The following is a 15,134-nucleotide window of genomic DNA, read 5'->3' as shown; positions in this document are numbered from 1 at the left end:
ACTTTCTAGGTTATTTATTAGGCATGGCAAAATATTTTGATACTATTATCCCTTTCAGAACTGGTCAATGCAATTATTATTGTGGTTCCTAAGATTCACTTTTTCTCAAAAATATTCGTATTAGGGCCAATCAACTATTTTACCGACACTTTGGGCTTCTCCTGCGTTACCAAAAAAACGTACTTCCAACAAGATATTTCACGGTTTAATAGGTTGAACTTGCGTAGGATGGCATGTATTCGTGTACACCATCAATTAAATTACAGAAAAAACATGTTTATTTATAAAAATCTCCAATTGTTTGAAAAATGTCGCGGACAGATTAGTATGGGTAAAAAAGTTGATTGGCCCATTAACCTTTTTATGTTCAACATATCGTTTTAAATAATTACTTGTTTTCCAATAGGCATGCGATAGACAGAGAAGCATAAAGCAGGCATGAATCTTATGCCTAATCGTCACTTTCGTACGGTAGAGAAGCTTCTGTACTCGTACTATTACTTATTCTATGGTGATACCATCTTTTGAATTTGCCGCGGTTTTGCAGGTTCATTTTTCATTAGCCAGACTCTAACAGTTATGTTTTGTTATCATTCACTTCAACTCTCGTGGCAGGTTAAGGTAGCTAAATATAAAAAATAAAAAGATAGAAACAGTAACAGTGTCGTGTCATTCAAGCGAAATGTAACAAGTGGAATTTAGTTTGATACAAGATAGAATAGAACAAAAATATATTTCACACAAATTTTAGGTAGGACATTAAAAATTTGGAGCAACCAATAACCACTATAATAGCCACGATAGTTCGTTTTTTTTTGCCGCGTTTTTTCGTTTTGATCTGCGGCACTGTAGCCTCCTTGTCATTTTAGTTTCAAAGACTACATTTAGTTTGATCTGTCCTGTCAAGTCAAATCAACATAATAATAATAATATAATGTTGATCCTATTGAGAGAAAATCGAAAATGATCGCATTTATTATTAACGAATAAATATTCTATGGTTTAAAGTTTTATCAAAATTAATTGGATTTAAAATGCAAGACCAGTGTTTAGAATCGAACGTGTATGTTTTTTCCAAACGTATTTTAGTTATAACCTCTTTGAAATTTAGAAATAGCAGAAGTTACCTGTAAACACTTGTACTTTTCTCGAATACATTTATTCAGCAATTTTACAATAGAATTACGTTTTTTAAGAAAATTATTACATGCTTTCCACTTTACAGGTCGTTGAAGATACCCTTTGAATCTGCCAGAAGTGCCTCACTGGCTTGCGAAGTTTTAAATGTTGACACTGAATTGAAAGGCAGTGGGATCAAGAGAGATATATCAACAAATGGTGAAAATCTTTTAATGTTAGTATCAACAGTATTTAAATACCTAATATCGAATACAAGCAATATATATAATAAGAATCTCATCTTATCTCGGAAATGGCTCCAACGATTTCGATGAAATTTGGTATGTTGGGGTTTTCGGGGATGACAAATCGATCTAGATTGGTCTTACCTCTGGGAAAATGCTTACTATTGAGTTTTAGCCCGAGCAAAGCTTGGTCGCCCAGGTACTTTTATTTATTTCATACACTAATAAAATAAGCATGGTGCAGGTCTCCTATATTGCAAAAAATACCAATTTTACAGATAAGAATGGTCCTTACCTTATGGCAGTTTCTAGTTACGGAGATATTGATGCTTTCATAAAATCCTTTGAATTTATCATTTTTTTGTTTTATGCAAAAATAGTAAAATATATGGGACAGACGTGTATTTGCAGCTTGGTTTCACTAGTGTATGTTAAGTATTTCCATATTAAAATTGGGTTCAGTTTAGTAGAAAAGGGTCCTTATGGCAGAGCACATACAAGAATGATAAAGCTGTTGATAAAATTGTTTAATTTACTTGCAGCTTTTGCTTATAAGTAAGTTTAAGTTATATAGGTCCACTTACAAAAAGTGCCTTGTACCTACTTAATAACAAAAAATACCCAACTTAGGTAGTGAAACCGAAGTATTTATACAAGCTGGTGACTGTATTCTAATTATCATAAGTACTTTGTATTGTATTATGGAATCTTCCAAGTTTAGGTATATTTTATACCTTAGGCTGCTATTTAATATTAAACTACTAATATTTCTCTAGCAATCTTAGCAGTTATAATTTTCCTTGTAAATTTGGTATACTTACTACCATCCTGAATTTTTTCCACACAGCAGTTTAGATTTTCAGGGGATCCTCGATTTTAATAAAAATTTACTGTTTAAAGTTGAATATTTCACAAACAGATCACTGAATCGAAAAATCTTGGCAACCCTCTAATGGTTTTAAAAGAACTATCCAACAATACCCCCCACTATAGGGTTAGTCGAGAAAAAAAACCGTCCGAGAGCGTGTCGGATAGGTACGCCCGAAATAGGGTTCCGTGGCCATTACGAAAAAAATAACTAATAACTTAATTATCTATGGATTTCGTTTTTTGTACGGAATATTCCAAGTTTAGGTAAATTTTATACCTCAGGCTGCTATTTACTCTTAAACTACAGATAATTATAAAGAAATTTAACCGTTATAGTTTTCCTTGTAAGTTTGATATACTTACTTACTACCATCCTTTTTTTAAATTTCCACCCACTTGTTTAGATTTTAGAGGGGAGGTTTACGCTCGATTTCAATGAAAATTAAAAAAAAGAAAGAAAATAATTTATTTATAACAGCTGTAAACACATTACACAGGTTAGGAAAAATAACAATAAGAAGTGTTGCCGCTATAAAATGGTCCCGGTTCAGCACAAAATCAAAAGACTTATCCAACGATACCCCACACTACAAGATTGGATGAGAAAAAAAATCACCCTCACTTTACGTCTATGGGTGGTACTGTAAAAAAAAATATTTTTGAATTTTTTTATTCTACCATTTTGTCGGCATAGTTTACATATATATTTGTGCAAAATTACAGCTTTCTAGCGTTGATAGACCTTGAGCAAAGCCGCGGACGGACAGACAGACAGACAGGCAGACAGACATCCGTTTCCGTTTTTTGCAATTTTGGCTACAGAACTCTAAAAATCACTCCCACTTTACGTCTATGGGTAACCTAAAAAATTTTATTTTTTTTATTTTACCACTGTTGGCGTGACTGATATGTATCATCCCAGCCCATATACGTCCCACTGCTGGGCACAGGCCTCCTCTCAGAGCAAGAGGGCTTGGGCCATAGTTCCCACGCGGGCCCAGTGCGGATTGGGAACTTCGCACGAACCATTGAATCGCTTCGCAGGTTTGTGCAGGTTTCCTCACGATGTTTTCCTTCACCGCAAAGCTCGTGGTAAATTTGAAATGTAATTCCGCACATGAATTTCGAAAAACTCAAGAGGTGCGAGCCGGGGTTCGAACCCACGACCCTCTGCTTGACAGGCGATAGGTCAAACCACTAGGCCACCACGGCTGCAAATTGAAAAGGTTTGGTTACCCTGACCTAATTTATGTTTTGAACTATTTTTCTCACTATTACTGAATACTCCCAGGATTGAATTACACTAAAATATCTCAGTAGCCATTGTCATAATATACTTATATTTTTTTCTGGGATAAAAAGTAGCCTATGTCACTCTCTGGCCCATAAACCATCTCTATGCCAAAAATCACGTCAATACGTCGCTACGTTTCGACGTGAAAGATGGACAAACATACATACAAACAAACACACTTTCGCATTTATAATATTATTATTATATTATAGTAATTATAGTATAGTATATTAGTTAGTATAGATGTTGCACCAATAAGCCCTTTCAATGGGTATTATGATAATACTGTACCTACTCTTTTTACACTATTCTTAGGGGCTGTTTCACCATCCATTGATTAGTGTTAACTGACGGTTAGACGTGATGCCGTCTCCGTCTATTCGAACAAAACAAATAGAGACGGCATCACACGTAACCGCCGGTTAACACTAATCAATGGATGGTGAAACAGCCCCTTAGAGTTATATGTGATACCACTTAAATAATAATTTTGAATTCATGTATGTACTTACATTTTACTGTTCCAGAAACTTAACAGGAGTTGACTTGAAGAGACTGAGAGTTTCTGCGAATGCTGTTCTCAAAAATATCATTCTTATATCAAAGACAGTTGATCTTTTTGAAAAAAGTTGAAATACATTACTTTCAAAATGCCTGAGCATACCCCCGCACCTACACCAGCCAGATCCCTGTATGGGTTTTTCATGTATTTATTTAGTAAAACAATACTTCTAATTTACTGTATATGGGCATTTGTACCTGATGAGTATCTGCATACTTTAAATATTTACTATTTTCCCCAAAAATATTGGGCGACAGCTGTTCCTATACAATGTTTGGTGGCTTTGACTCTATTTACGTTTTTGATATACCCAAGCATCAATATGTGTATGAATAGTGACATTGATAGTATTAACACAATATCAGATCCATATTCTGATTTTGTTGTTGCTCAAACAGTCAATCATTTCAAAGTACCAAATACATGTGTTTGTACCAGAAAAGAAAACTGTATGAAACATAATTATTTAGTGACAGACAGTGAAATTAAAGAGAACTCTGTGCCACAGCTGCATGATTTAAATATCCGCCATGTTTGTAAGAAACTGTATTTAAGTAGATACAAATAAATACATGCTCTATGGACAGCTGATTGTTTCATTTGTGCTACTTTACATCCGTGGTGTAATGGTAATCACACTTTTGTTTAGCTGGCACTGTCATTCATTACGCTCTGGCTTTTGTAGCTGGTACATTGTAGTCACATGCTTGTTTGAAATTACTTTAACATCAGTGACTTTAACCCTTCAAGGCCAGACTGGAAGCAAATGTTCATTGCTGTAGGTGTGTGGTTTCCTACCAATTTTTTTTATTATAAACTTATTTTATAATAAAAAAAATGGTAGGATTAATTTATATATAAACTACTAATAATTCTGAAGCAAACTTAGCTGTTACCGTTTTCCTTGTTTTGATATACTTACTACCATCGTGAATTGGTTCAAATTTTTCAAACCCAACAGTTTAGATTTTAAAGGGGGGGGGGGAGAGGTTTTACGCCCGATTTCGATGAAAAATTGCACTTTAAAGTTATTATCCGTGCAAAATTACAGCTTTCTGGTATTGATAGTCCCTGAGCAAAACCGCGGACGGACGAACAGACAGACATGGCGAAACTGTAGGGGTGCCGTTTTTGCCCTTTTCGCTACGGAACCCTAAAAATGAATCAAACACAGATTGTAAACCTGAACTGAACATAAAGTTACTGTTTGCTACTTTAATCGAAGCTCTAGTCGCGGTAGTAGTCGGCGGAGTACAAAAGAAATCACCCCTAATTTTAACTACATTACAGTACCAGATCAACCTATACATTAGCAGATGTTGATTCTGCTAGGACGCCTTTCGAGCTCCATCAAAGGCCCCGGTATGCGGGGTATACTCGTATCTTCCCTTCGGTATACATAGCGAAAACAAAGGATCAATAAAAAAAATTGCACAAATCGATTCTAGCAGGTATTCTAAACCTAAAGAATTTCTAATAGGAAAGAGCATTCCTAAAGGGCTTATTATACCCCCTACTTCCCGGCCTCTACAGTAGGGCCAACTGTTGTGCCTTGGCCATAGTTGTACCTCAAACAGTCGTCGAAATTTAAATGATCCCGCATTATTTTAATATCATATTATGTGCTATGACATATCTGTGGCCATATGAACCGTCGGCGGGAAGTATCGAAGTAAAATTAGTAACGAAACGCAACTTTGAATGTGCTGTGTGAGAAAATCATGAAAATAAAAATCCTTTTACAAAAAGTACTTTTTTGAACTTTAAATGAAGCTTATTTATTTATTGTTTTATTTTTTGTAATTAAAGTCAACAAACTATGTTGAAGTTGCTTTAATTAGCTACGAATCAAAAAGCCTGTTTCAGCCTAAACCTAAATCGACGTGCGTTTTGGACGCATTTTTACCTAAAAAACTGGATACGTTGGACCTAGGACACTAAAAATACCAAGTATACGTTATACCTTGGCCAATGAAATTTAATGGTAAAAAAATATATATTTTTTGTTCCGATCATGTCTTGATGCTGAAAGGTATATTAGTTAAAATTAAGTAATTTCGTCGTTTGATCAATACGATTTCATCATGTAATCAGCGTCTAAAGTTTATACGCTGATTACATTTAGACTCTGAACCCAAAACTAAAGTAACTTTTTGTTTGATCTATAAAATGATACCTATGTACAGTCACCAGCACCAATATCTGACACAACAAGCGTGCATAAAGATCTGATACGACTCTTATGTCTAGGGCCGGAAGGACGTGTCAGATATTTTTGCACACTCCGCTGTGGCAGATATTAATGCTGGTGACTGTACGCACTTGGCGGCAAAACTGCTGTGTGCCAATAACCAAGTAAATAAGTCATCAATTCTATAAATAAATAAAACAAATAATCATTAAATATTTTCTTTACAAAAAATCACATGTGTTCATCATCATTCAGGGGTGTTACTGTTGTGTTGTATACCTACCTTGGATATTTTAAGGGCACAGATATATGTCTGTATCGAAATCTCATTACGATACAGACATATATCTGTGCCCTTAGTGTAAGTTTTCGGTAACAAAATACGTCTCGATCGCGTTGGCGTTAAAATCTCAATTTGTGTGCAAACACGAACAGCGACTCTAGCGGAACGTTTGCGATGTTCGTGTTTTCATACAAATTGAGATTTTAACGTGAACGCGATCGAGACGTATTTTGTAACCGAAAACTTACACTAAGGGTACTGTATCGTAATGACCATTACGATACAGCCGTGTTCATAATAGAATAGTACATTGTGTCGGGCGGTAAATAAGGAATTACGAACGAGATTTATTAGAATGTTCGTAATTCTAGTACCGCCCGTGCGACATACAAATGTTTTTCATCACATTTGCGAGTAAAATTGTATATTTGTAAAAGAAAAACTAATATTTTTTCATAAATTGCCGATACCGCTGACTGCGCTCTTGGCAGCGCCAGCTCCGCGCGCTGCTGCACGCCATGCAGTAACAAACTCATTTACCGACCTTGGGCTCCATGACAAGAAAATGAGTACGGGCAACGACTCATTTACCGACCACGGGTTTCATGACAAGCACATTAAGGTCGAGGGTTTTATTTGGGGGGTTGCAAGCAAGGTAGCCTGCATGTTACGACACTGTTTACGAGCAAGTGTGATGAAAATATTTATTCACACTTCGCAAATTACACAAAAAAAACCTTAAGTACATAGTAGTAGGTAGAATCCAATGTCGTAATGCTGGTCATTATCTATGGTTTTTGAACGCATAATTGAGGATTTACTATATGGGTATAGATAAACATACATTATATATTTAAATACATACAAACAGCCAAGACTTGTACCTCCTACAAAAAATTGTGTACTCATCATACAAGCTTTAAGCATACAAGTATTAGCAAAAAAATGTTCGGTTCTGGCACTCCGCCGGCCGCTACCGCGGCACGCTCGGCTCGCGCCCTGAGGGTCGCAGTTCTACCTAACACTCCTCCTCGCTTCACTCGTCGTCGTACCTGACCAGACAACCTGGCTTAGTAGAATAGGTAGAAACATCGAATTAAGGAACTGGTCTATTTGTTAGATCTGTCACCTATTATTTTGGTGATCAAACTATAATTTAGGATACAGTTTTACATTAATTAATCTGATGACTCCATCGACATCTGCCGTAAGGTACATAGATGTTGATGGATGACTCATACTTAGACAGTTTTGATTAATATGATGACTAATATATTTCTTAGGCATAGATTATTATAATTAGGGTATCGCAGTTTAGTGAAAATCTAAATTTAAGCGACAGAAAATAAAGTTCCCATTTTGAAAGCAGTCGTGAAAGCAACAGTAGGTACGCACCTTTAAAATAAAACTGAAATAGGTACCTAATTCGAAATTTTCTCATTTTAAAATACAATCAGATTGTATTTTATTTTGGAAATGTTAATGTTTCGAATTGTTTCAGTTTAATTTTAAAGGTGCGAGTAGCGATACTACGAAATTCGAAGTTCGTATCGTACTCGTCCTCACTCGTATAAAATAAAATAATATTAGCGTGAGCAGGACGGTACGATACGAACTTCGATTTTCGTATTTCGTGTCGTAGTACTCCTACAGAATTTCGCAAGTAGAGATTCTATTATATTATAAGATTGGTATTCGTAGGTGAGTAACCTACACCTGCCTTGGGTACATTATTATAAACTTTTGACACCGTAGCACAGAATAACTAATAGTACTACCACCGTAGTACGTGGTCAGTTGTTCTCCTACCTAGTATTTAAATAAGTAGGTATACCCTCAGAACCTTGCCAAAAGGTAACTAACGAATTACATTATTTAGGTAGGTGCTTTATTACTCACTAAAAGTTTAAACTGCCGATTAAAAGCGGACCAGTAAGCTCTATAATGTCGCTTTATTAAGTACCAAATAGATTAATTGCCTGCAACACTGCCAACGTTGTTACGACATGACATTGGTTTTGTCAGCGTTCTGTTCATGGGTATATTAGTCATCGACGATATACTTTACCTATAAATACTAGTACTGTACTTTTCACCTTCTAGATAGGTAGTTAAGGTACAGTTTATCAAGTAATGTCAATCAATAGGTATACTGCAAATTTTACGAAATTCAATATTATTTCAATACTTATATTTCTCGGAATAGTAGGCATCAAAACTGTCTGAAAACCTGTGTGATAAAGCAAAAGCTTCTGATATATCTTTAGAGTATACTTACCCGCAATAAACCATATTCACTCCTTTCGCAGGTTTGTTTTGATTTATTAAAACCATAATATATGGAGCTCAATGTTAATATATTTTATAAGGATAAAACAACACTTCCCATGATTAGTACAAAATAAAATTAAATATATGGTTAGTTTTTTACATAGGTAAAATTTATTGAAAAGTACAGAACATATGAAGGACTACACACTGAATTGAGATAAAATACTTAGTACTGACTTTGAAAATGATGTAAGCCACTTTTAGTATTCACATTATGAACTTATTGCATCAATTAATAATTATTTGGCAGACCAAAAGAGATTTTCCAACAGTGCATAGGTCATTAAACCTAATATATTTATTATATAAGTGAAATTTGGAATAGAAGCTGTAAGAAAATCTGCAATTAGACTAGCCACTACACCTTATATACCGAAACATATGGCTAAGAAACTGTAATATGTGATGTTCCAGCATACAAGTTCAGCTGCATGCAGGCAACGAGGGCCAGCATACACCCAAATATAAATAAAATTTAAGTATAGTTCATAGATAGTAATTTTAGTATATTTTGTACAATAAAATACAATTAAGTACAACTTGTAGCAAAGATATTAAAGAGAGTAATATTTATCTCAAGTGTTAAAGCTGCAATAACGTGTGTGTACGCACAAGGCATATTTACACAGCACACACGCACGCAACAACACACCATGTGCTGCACACTATAGTACATAATTATTTTTATTACTTAAATAGAATATAAAGACACGCCCAAGCCGAGAAGTTCCCTGCTCACTTTACATATTTCAATGCATGATTAGCCAATGAACATGCCCGTACCACACTAGCGGATCGCTATTAAATAATACACTGATCGTCGCTTAATATCACAGCTAATTATGCTTTGAAAATTATAGACATGTCTAATTTTCACTAGTGTAGATAACAATGTAGAGTATAAGTAGATAATCTGAATAAATTTACATTACAATATCATGTCTTTTTCATATGAAAAATTTAAAATTACATTACCAAAAATTAAACAGTGCAGCGCATTATAAATAAATGTGCATTCCTTAACATTTAATTGACTAAATAAATTTGTTGCCTGCAGATCTGACATACTTTAAATATCGAGAGGTAATATCTTAAGAGAAATTTTAATTTCAACTATTGAAAAAAAGTTAAATCCAAATTTAAAAATATTTTGTATCTATTACGACAATTCCCTTCAAATCCACCTAGTATTATGAATGTGAAATATTATCATTCCAAAAGCTGAGTCTCCTTCACACATATTTCACTACCACTATAATGTGGATCAAAAAGTAAGGATCGAAGAGAAGATGGAGTTTAGCACTTCACGAGTGTGTGTTGCTGTTTACATGAGGTTTCTTGTCCTGTGGATCTGGCGTGCGCTGCCCGTCGCGCCGCGGGGGCATGCGCTCATTGATAGCATCCAGCCCTTTGGCCTCTGCAAACGAAGTTATCTTGTGGTTGGGGGAGAAGCCCTGCAAAGCATTCTTGAGAGAAGTCTTGCCACCAGAGAGAGCTCCCAGGGGTAGAGCTCCAGTGGGAGTGAGCCCCTTCAGCTGCAGAACAGATTCACTCTCCTCACGAAGCACAGAGAACACATGAGCCATCTTTCCAATGGCACGGATTTTATTACGGATGACTTCTTTTCTGAGATTAGCTTCCTCCAATGCATCCTCTCCCTCAGTCATGAGTTCATCATCTGAGCAAATGTTTAACACATTCACCAACATCTCTGTTACTTTTTCACCAACAAATGGGAGAGACCAAGTGAAGACGTCCATGAAGTTGGGCAGCCAGTATGGATGAGGGGAGCAATTAAACTGTCTGATGTTCATCACATTGTTCTCATACTTGAGGACAGCAGCTTTGTTGTTGTAGACATCCAAATAGTTAGGGGCAGAGAAAATAGTGATTAGACTTGGGAATCCAGTGGTCTGGCTTTTGCGATACATTCGGTACCCAGCATCTTGAGCTTCATGAGCACGAATGATAGACAGCAAATTGTTCCTTTGCAGGAAATCACAGCATGCTGCATAGCTATAGAAATATGAACAACCTCTGACAGAGTTGTGCGAAAAATGTTCTGCATTTTTTTCATTTCCAAAGTCCTCCAGAGGATCAGACCAGAGTAAGTCACACATAGCTCCAAATGCAGGTGGTTCTTTGAATCTATCTAGTTTACGGATATCATCTAAGTTGTTAATTTCCGGCGAGAGCCCTCCATGCACACATAGGAACTGCTGGTTCATTAGAGCAGCTAGAGGTAAGCAATCAAATGCATCCATGCAAGCATCATACACTTTCTCAGAATACTTGATTTTGCATTCCTGTTTGAAGGTGAAATATTCTGTCAAATGTCGGCATTCGTGGTTGCCGCGTAATAGGAATAACGTCTTCGGATAACACAACTTCAAAGCCCAGAGGTAAAGAACACATTCTATACTGAAATAACCTCGGTCGACATAATCGCCTAAGAATAAATACTTGGTGCAAGAGGGAGAGCCTCCCACCTCGAACAATTTCATCAAATCATAAAACTGCCCATGGACATCTCCGCACACAGTCACCGGTGAATCAATCTCGATCATCGTTTTTTCAGATCGTAATAGGGTGGCACCATCTTGAATGATTCGTAGAGCTGCATTTTCCTCGATCCGACCTTCCAAGATAAAATGTTGCTTCAGTACATCTGGCAGAGGCAGTCCACTTTTCTCATCGAATACTTCAGATACAGTGAGCTTGTGGCTTGGAGGGAAAGCAACACTTTGGATCATACGCTGCGTAGTCGACACTTTATCATTGCTCCCGGACATATTTGTCACATAAAAAACACTAGGTCTAATCCATACACGCCACTATTTTCAAAATGGCAGAGTAGATATAATACTAAAACAGAATCCCGATTTCACGACAGAGAAACTACTGCGCACTGGAAAACAATGCGCAAACATCTGGCGAGTGGTCAATAAAATAAACAGGGATATCGAGCGCGTTTTATTACTTTTGAAAATATCATTAAATAGTAACACTGGCAATTTTATTAACAGTTGCCAGTACGACCACACTGTAATCTGATTCAGGACATTTTTTATAAAAATAAATCTATTTACTAAAATCCAGACATCGCCAATATAATTTTATTTCTGGCTGCTCCTTTTATATGGCAAGAAAAATGAGAGAAAAATGGGATCCCAAAATAACTTGCTTAATCACAGTCTCTCGATGGGATCTATGATAAGGATAAAAAATTTGCTCTCCTTCTTTATCTAACTAAACATTATTATTATATTCTCACTGACTGAGCAACTCGAAAAGCAAACTAGCTGTTGTCTAAGATTAGATTAGGTTTGCTCACACGCAGCACCTATCTCCCAGCCACTGGTACGGCGGCAAGTTAAAAACAAAATGATTAGGTAACTCATTTCAATTTCTTACTGTTACACTGTACTGGTTATTTTATTATATGTATGGTTTCGAATGTTTCAATTTTAATGAAGTTTTTTTTGTGTTTCTCAAAGTATATTTAAATTTGCGGACTTAGAAATCTGGTTACAACTCCAGATTTGCACGATCATTAAAATTTGAGCTAATACTAAACCCGCGGATTGCACGCGGTTACGATAAATGTTGCTAGTGCAAATTTTAATGCCACCATTTAATCAAATTAACAATATATTCCAATGCATAGCCAATTAGTTTCAAAGCTATTTATTTTTATGAACTTTGAAAAATATACATATAGTACAACCGTTGATATTACTGACACGATTAGGTCAAAGCCACGTCAAAGCAAAAGAAAGGGTTATGAGCTTAGCAACAATATATTTCATAAATTTATTTATTTATTAATCAGGTGTAAACAGCCACAAACTTAATGGTTTCTTCATAATTTTTATTAATAATTTTTAATTTATATAAAACTAAAAATCAATCAAATCAATCATAATAAATCAATAAAACTAAAAATTATATTTAATTGCATAATAATGCATGAAAAATAAGGAAGCCAACAATGAGGGCTATCGCGTATGAATTCGCCGCTAGAGGCACTAGTGTAGCGAGGAGTTCTCCGGAATGTCAAATCTCACTGTTTTTGGGTGAGCTACGCGGGTTTATTTATAACTAGCTTTTGCCCGCGACTTCGTCCGCGTGGAATAGTAATTTTGGGAATTATTTAATTTATATAGGATACCTATTCTGCCAATAATAGTACATAGAAACTTCTATGGTTTACCGAAAATAACCTATTTTAATACATTGCTATAAATATAAACTATTTTTTTTTGTTCTTCCATACATACATCGATCCGATGGTCTTTGGTAAAACATAAATATTTTGCGGGTAGCCACATTTTAGCAATACGACGTGTATTCTACCCTGCCAACACAAAAGGACTAATTCTTCATAGTTAACTCTCACCTTACGTCCTTTACTGTAAGTCAAGGCATTTTTACTAAGCATATAGCTACACATATTTCCGATAAATATACTTATACGTAGTAACTTGTTTGGAATTCCTTAAGAACTTTCATCCCCATATTTTCAAGTAAATAGGTCGAAATTTGAAAAGCGCCAGAGCAAATATTTATTAGGGTTCCGTACCTAAAAAGGAAAAATGGAACCCTTGTAGGATTACTTTGCTGTCCGTCCGTCCGTCTGTCTGTCAAGACCCTTTATCTCGTAAACGCGCGGAGTATAGGTAGGTATCGAGTTGAAATTAAGACCCTAAACTCAGGTCAATAGTCCCGAAAGCTGTGAAAAAATCAAACCTCTAAGTCAAGGCAATCAAAAGCTACAGTCATTCAAAAGGTGTTTCCATACAAATTGCCTCAACAGAAAAAGTTATAGGGTACTTCCGACTGTCCTAGAAACTTGGAATTTTGCATAAAGGTAGCTCGTATAGCAAAATAAATAAGAAAAATCTGAAAATCATAATTTTTCATGTCTGACTGTCTATGTGAATAAGCCATCTAAAATGACCCCACATTGCGTACATTTTGCTTATGAGTTTAGAAGGCTCTGCTAACACTGCACCATCCCCTCTGCTAACATCCCCTAGCAGCTAACATTTTCAAAAACGCTTGAACAAAAGTTTCATAAAGGACCATCGATTTATCTTCGACAATGTCGATCTTCCATATAAACTTTCATCCCCTATTTCACCCCTTCACAGGTCGAATTTTCAAAAAAGCTCAAAGAAATATCGATTTATTTCTTATTAAGCGCCTAAATGCCAAGTTTCATGGTTTTAACTTCGACAGCAGAGTGTAAGACTCGAGCATTAAACCCATTGTATTTTCCCCTCGACGTGTCTATCCACCCTCGCCGTACCGGTTCGGGTGGCTATATTGACCGTCTTGGGTAAATGCTCTACGGGGCTGCCAGGAACTGCTTACACTTTTGGCAAATTACTCGAGGGCATGACTTTCAAGGTCGCGCAGTATTGTCGTTGATTCCGTCTATATATTATTAATTACTTACTGTTTGTATATTAACCGCGGTCATTTTATATATACTTACTTTACACTGCGAGTGCCTCATTTGTACACTCGTAAAGTAGCGTCAACAGACTACGGGTTGAAATGTTATCTTGTTTCTATAGCTCTATTCGCTTCTCGTTCGTCGTCGACGGTCAGACAAGCGCCTAATACTCAAGGTTGGGTCTACCTTATTGCAAAGAACTACAGCCCGCGGCACGTAAATGTAGCGCTGACCGTTAATTTCTGCACATGTGAAAGTTGTGCACACCAGTCAGCGCTTACGCTTGTCAGTCCCGCCACCCCGCGCATCCCCTGTGATACCTTATTTCGTACTTGTGCACATTATAATGGTTACCTCTACACTTACGTGCCTCGGACTGTAACACATCTTAGCAATTTAAAAAAAAAACATAGTTGTTTGAGAACAGAGAGGGCATCGATTTTGATCCAACAGAGCTACAAACCTCATTGTACAGTCAGCAACAAAGACATGAAAACAGACAAAGTGCAAAAAATATGTACACACGACCTTAATGTACATGCGGCAATAAAGTCCTGTGTATTGGCGCTTCAAACGTATGTATATTTTTGTTACTGACTGTACAGTGTCGAGGTTAAAAAAACTTCATGTTTGAACTTTCGTTTAAAATTGTCAGATGGCATACAGTGACAAGTTACTAAAGTGTAAAGGTATATTTGACCTCGACTGTACCTAATTAATTAGTTTTCATTGTCGACAGAGATTTATCCTCCTGAGTCCTCGCGTACCTACTTTATAA

At 36.2% G+C, this 15,134-nt stretch overlaps 2 protein-coding genes across 3 annotated transcripts; one reads left to right on the top strand and one right to left on the bottom strand.

Annotated features, from left to right (window-relative positions):
* Positions 1–597: 597 nt before the first annotated feature.
* PIG-P (phosphatidylinositol glycan anchor biosynthesis class P) lies at positions 598–4,676 on the top strand. Of its 2 annotated transcripts, none has more exons than XM_074087876.1 (3): positions 598–751; positions 1,226–1,354; positions 4,056–4,676. In XM_074087876.1, the coding sequence occupies exon 3, from the start codon at positions 4,179–4,181 to the stop codon at positions 4,656–4,658; it is 480 nt and encodes a 159-aa protein (XP_073943977.1). In that variant the 5' UTR covers positions 598–751; positions 1,226–1,354; positions 4,056–4,178; the 3' UTR covers positions 4,659–4,676. The 2 variants fall into 2 exon arrangements, with proteins under 2 accessions (XP_073943977.1, XP_073943976.1); XM_074087875.1 differs by lacking the exon at positions 598–751 and adding an exon at positions 865–1,063.
* A 4,226-nt stretch (positions 4,677–8,902) lies between these two features.
* On the bottom strand, positions 8,903–12,360 carry LOC141428112 (serine/threonine-protein phosphatase 2B catalytic subunit 3-like). The gene has a single exon (XM_074087874.1). The coding sequence runs from the start codon at positions 11,685–11,687 to the stop codon at positions 10,200–10,202; it is 1,488 nt and encodes a 495-aa protein (XP_073943975.1). The 5' UTR covers positions 11,688–12,360; the 3' UTR covers positions 8,903–10,199.
* Between the last annotated feature and the right edge of the window lie 2,774 nt (positions 12,361–15,134).

This window comes from Choristoneura fumiferana, chromosome 5 (assembly GCF_025370935.1).
Source record: "Choristoneura fumiferana chromosome 5, NRCan_CFum_1, whole genome shotgun sequence".
NCBI lineage: Eukaryota > Metazoa > Arthropoda > Insecta > Lepidoptera > Tortricidae > Choristoneura > Choristoneura fumiferana.
Note: the sequence above shows the minus strand (reverse complement) of the source record. Positions and strands in the feature narration are given on the sequence as shown.

Coding starts and splice junctions, on each gene's coding strand:
- PIG-P (XM_074087876.1), top strand. CDS start 4,179: ATGCCTGAGCATACCCCCGCACCTACACCAGCCAGATCCCTGTATGGG.
- LOC141428112 (XM_074087874.1), bottom strand. CDS start 11,687: ATGTCCGGGAGCAATGATAAAGTGTCGACTACGCAGCGTATGATCCAA.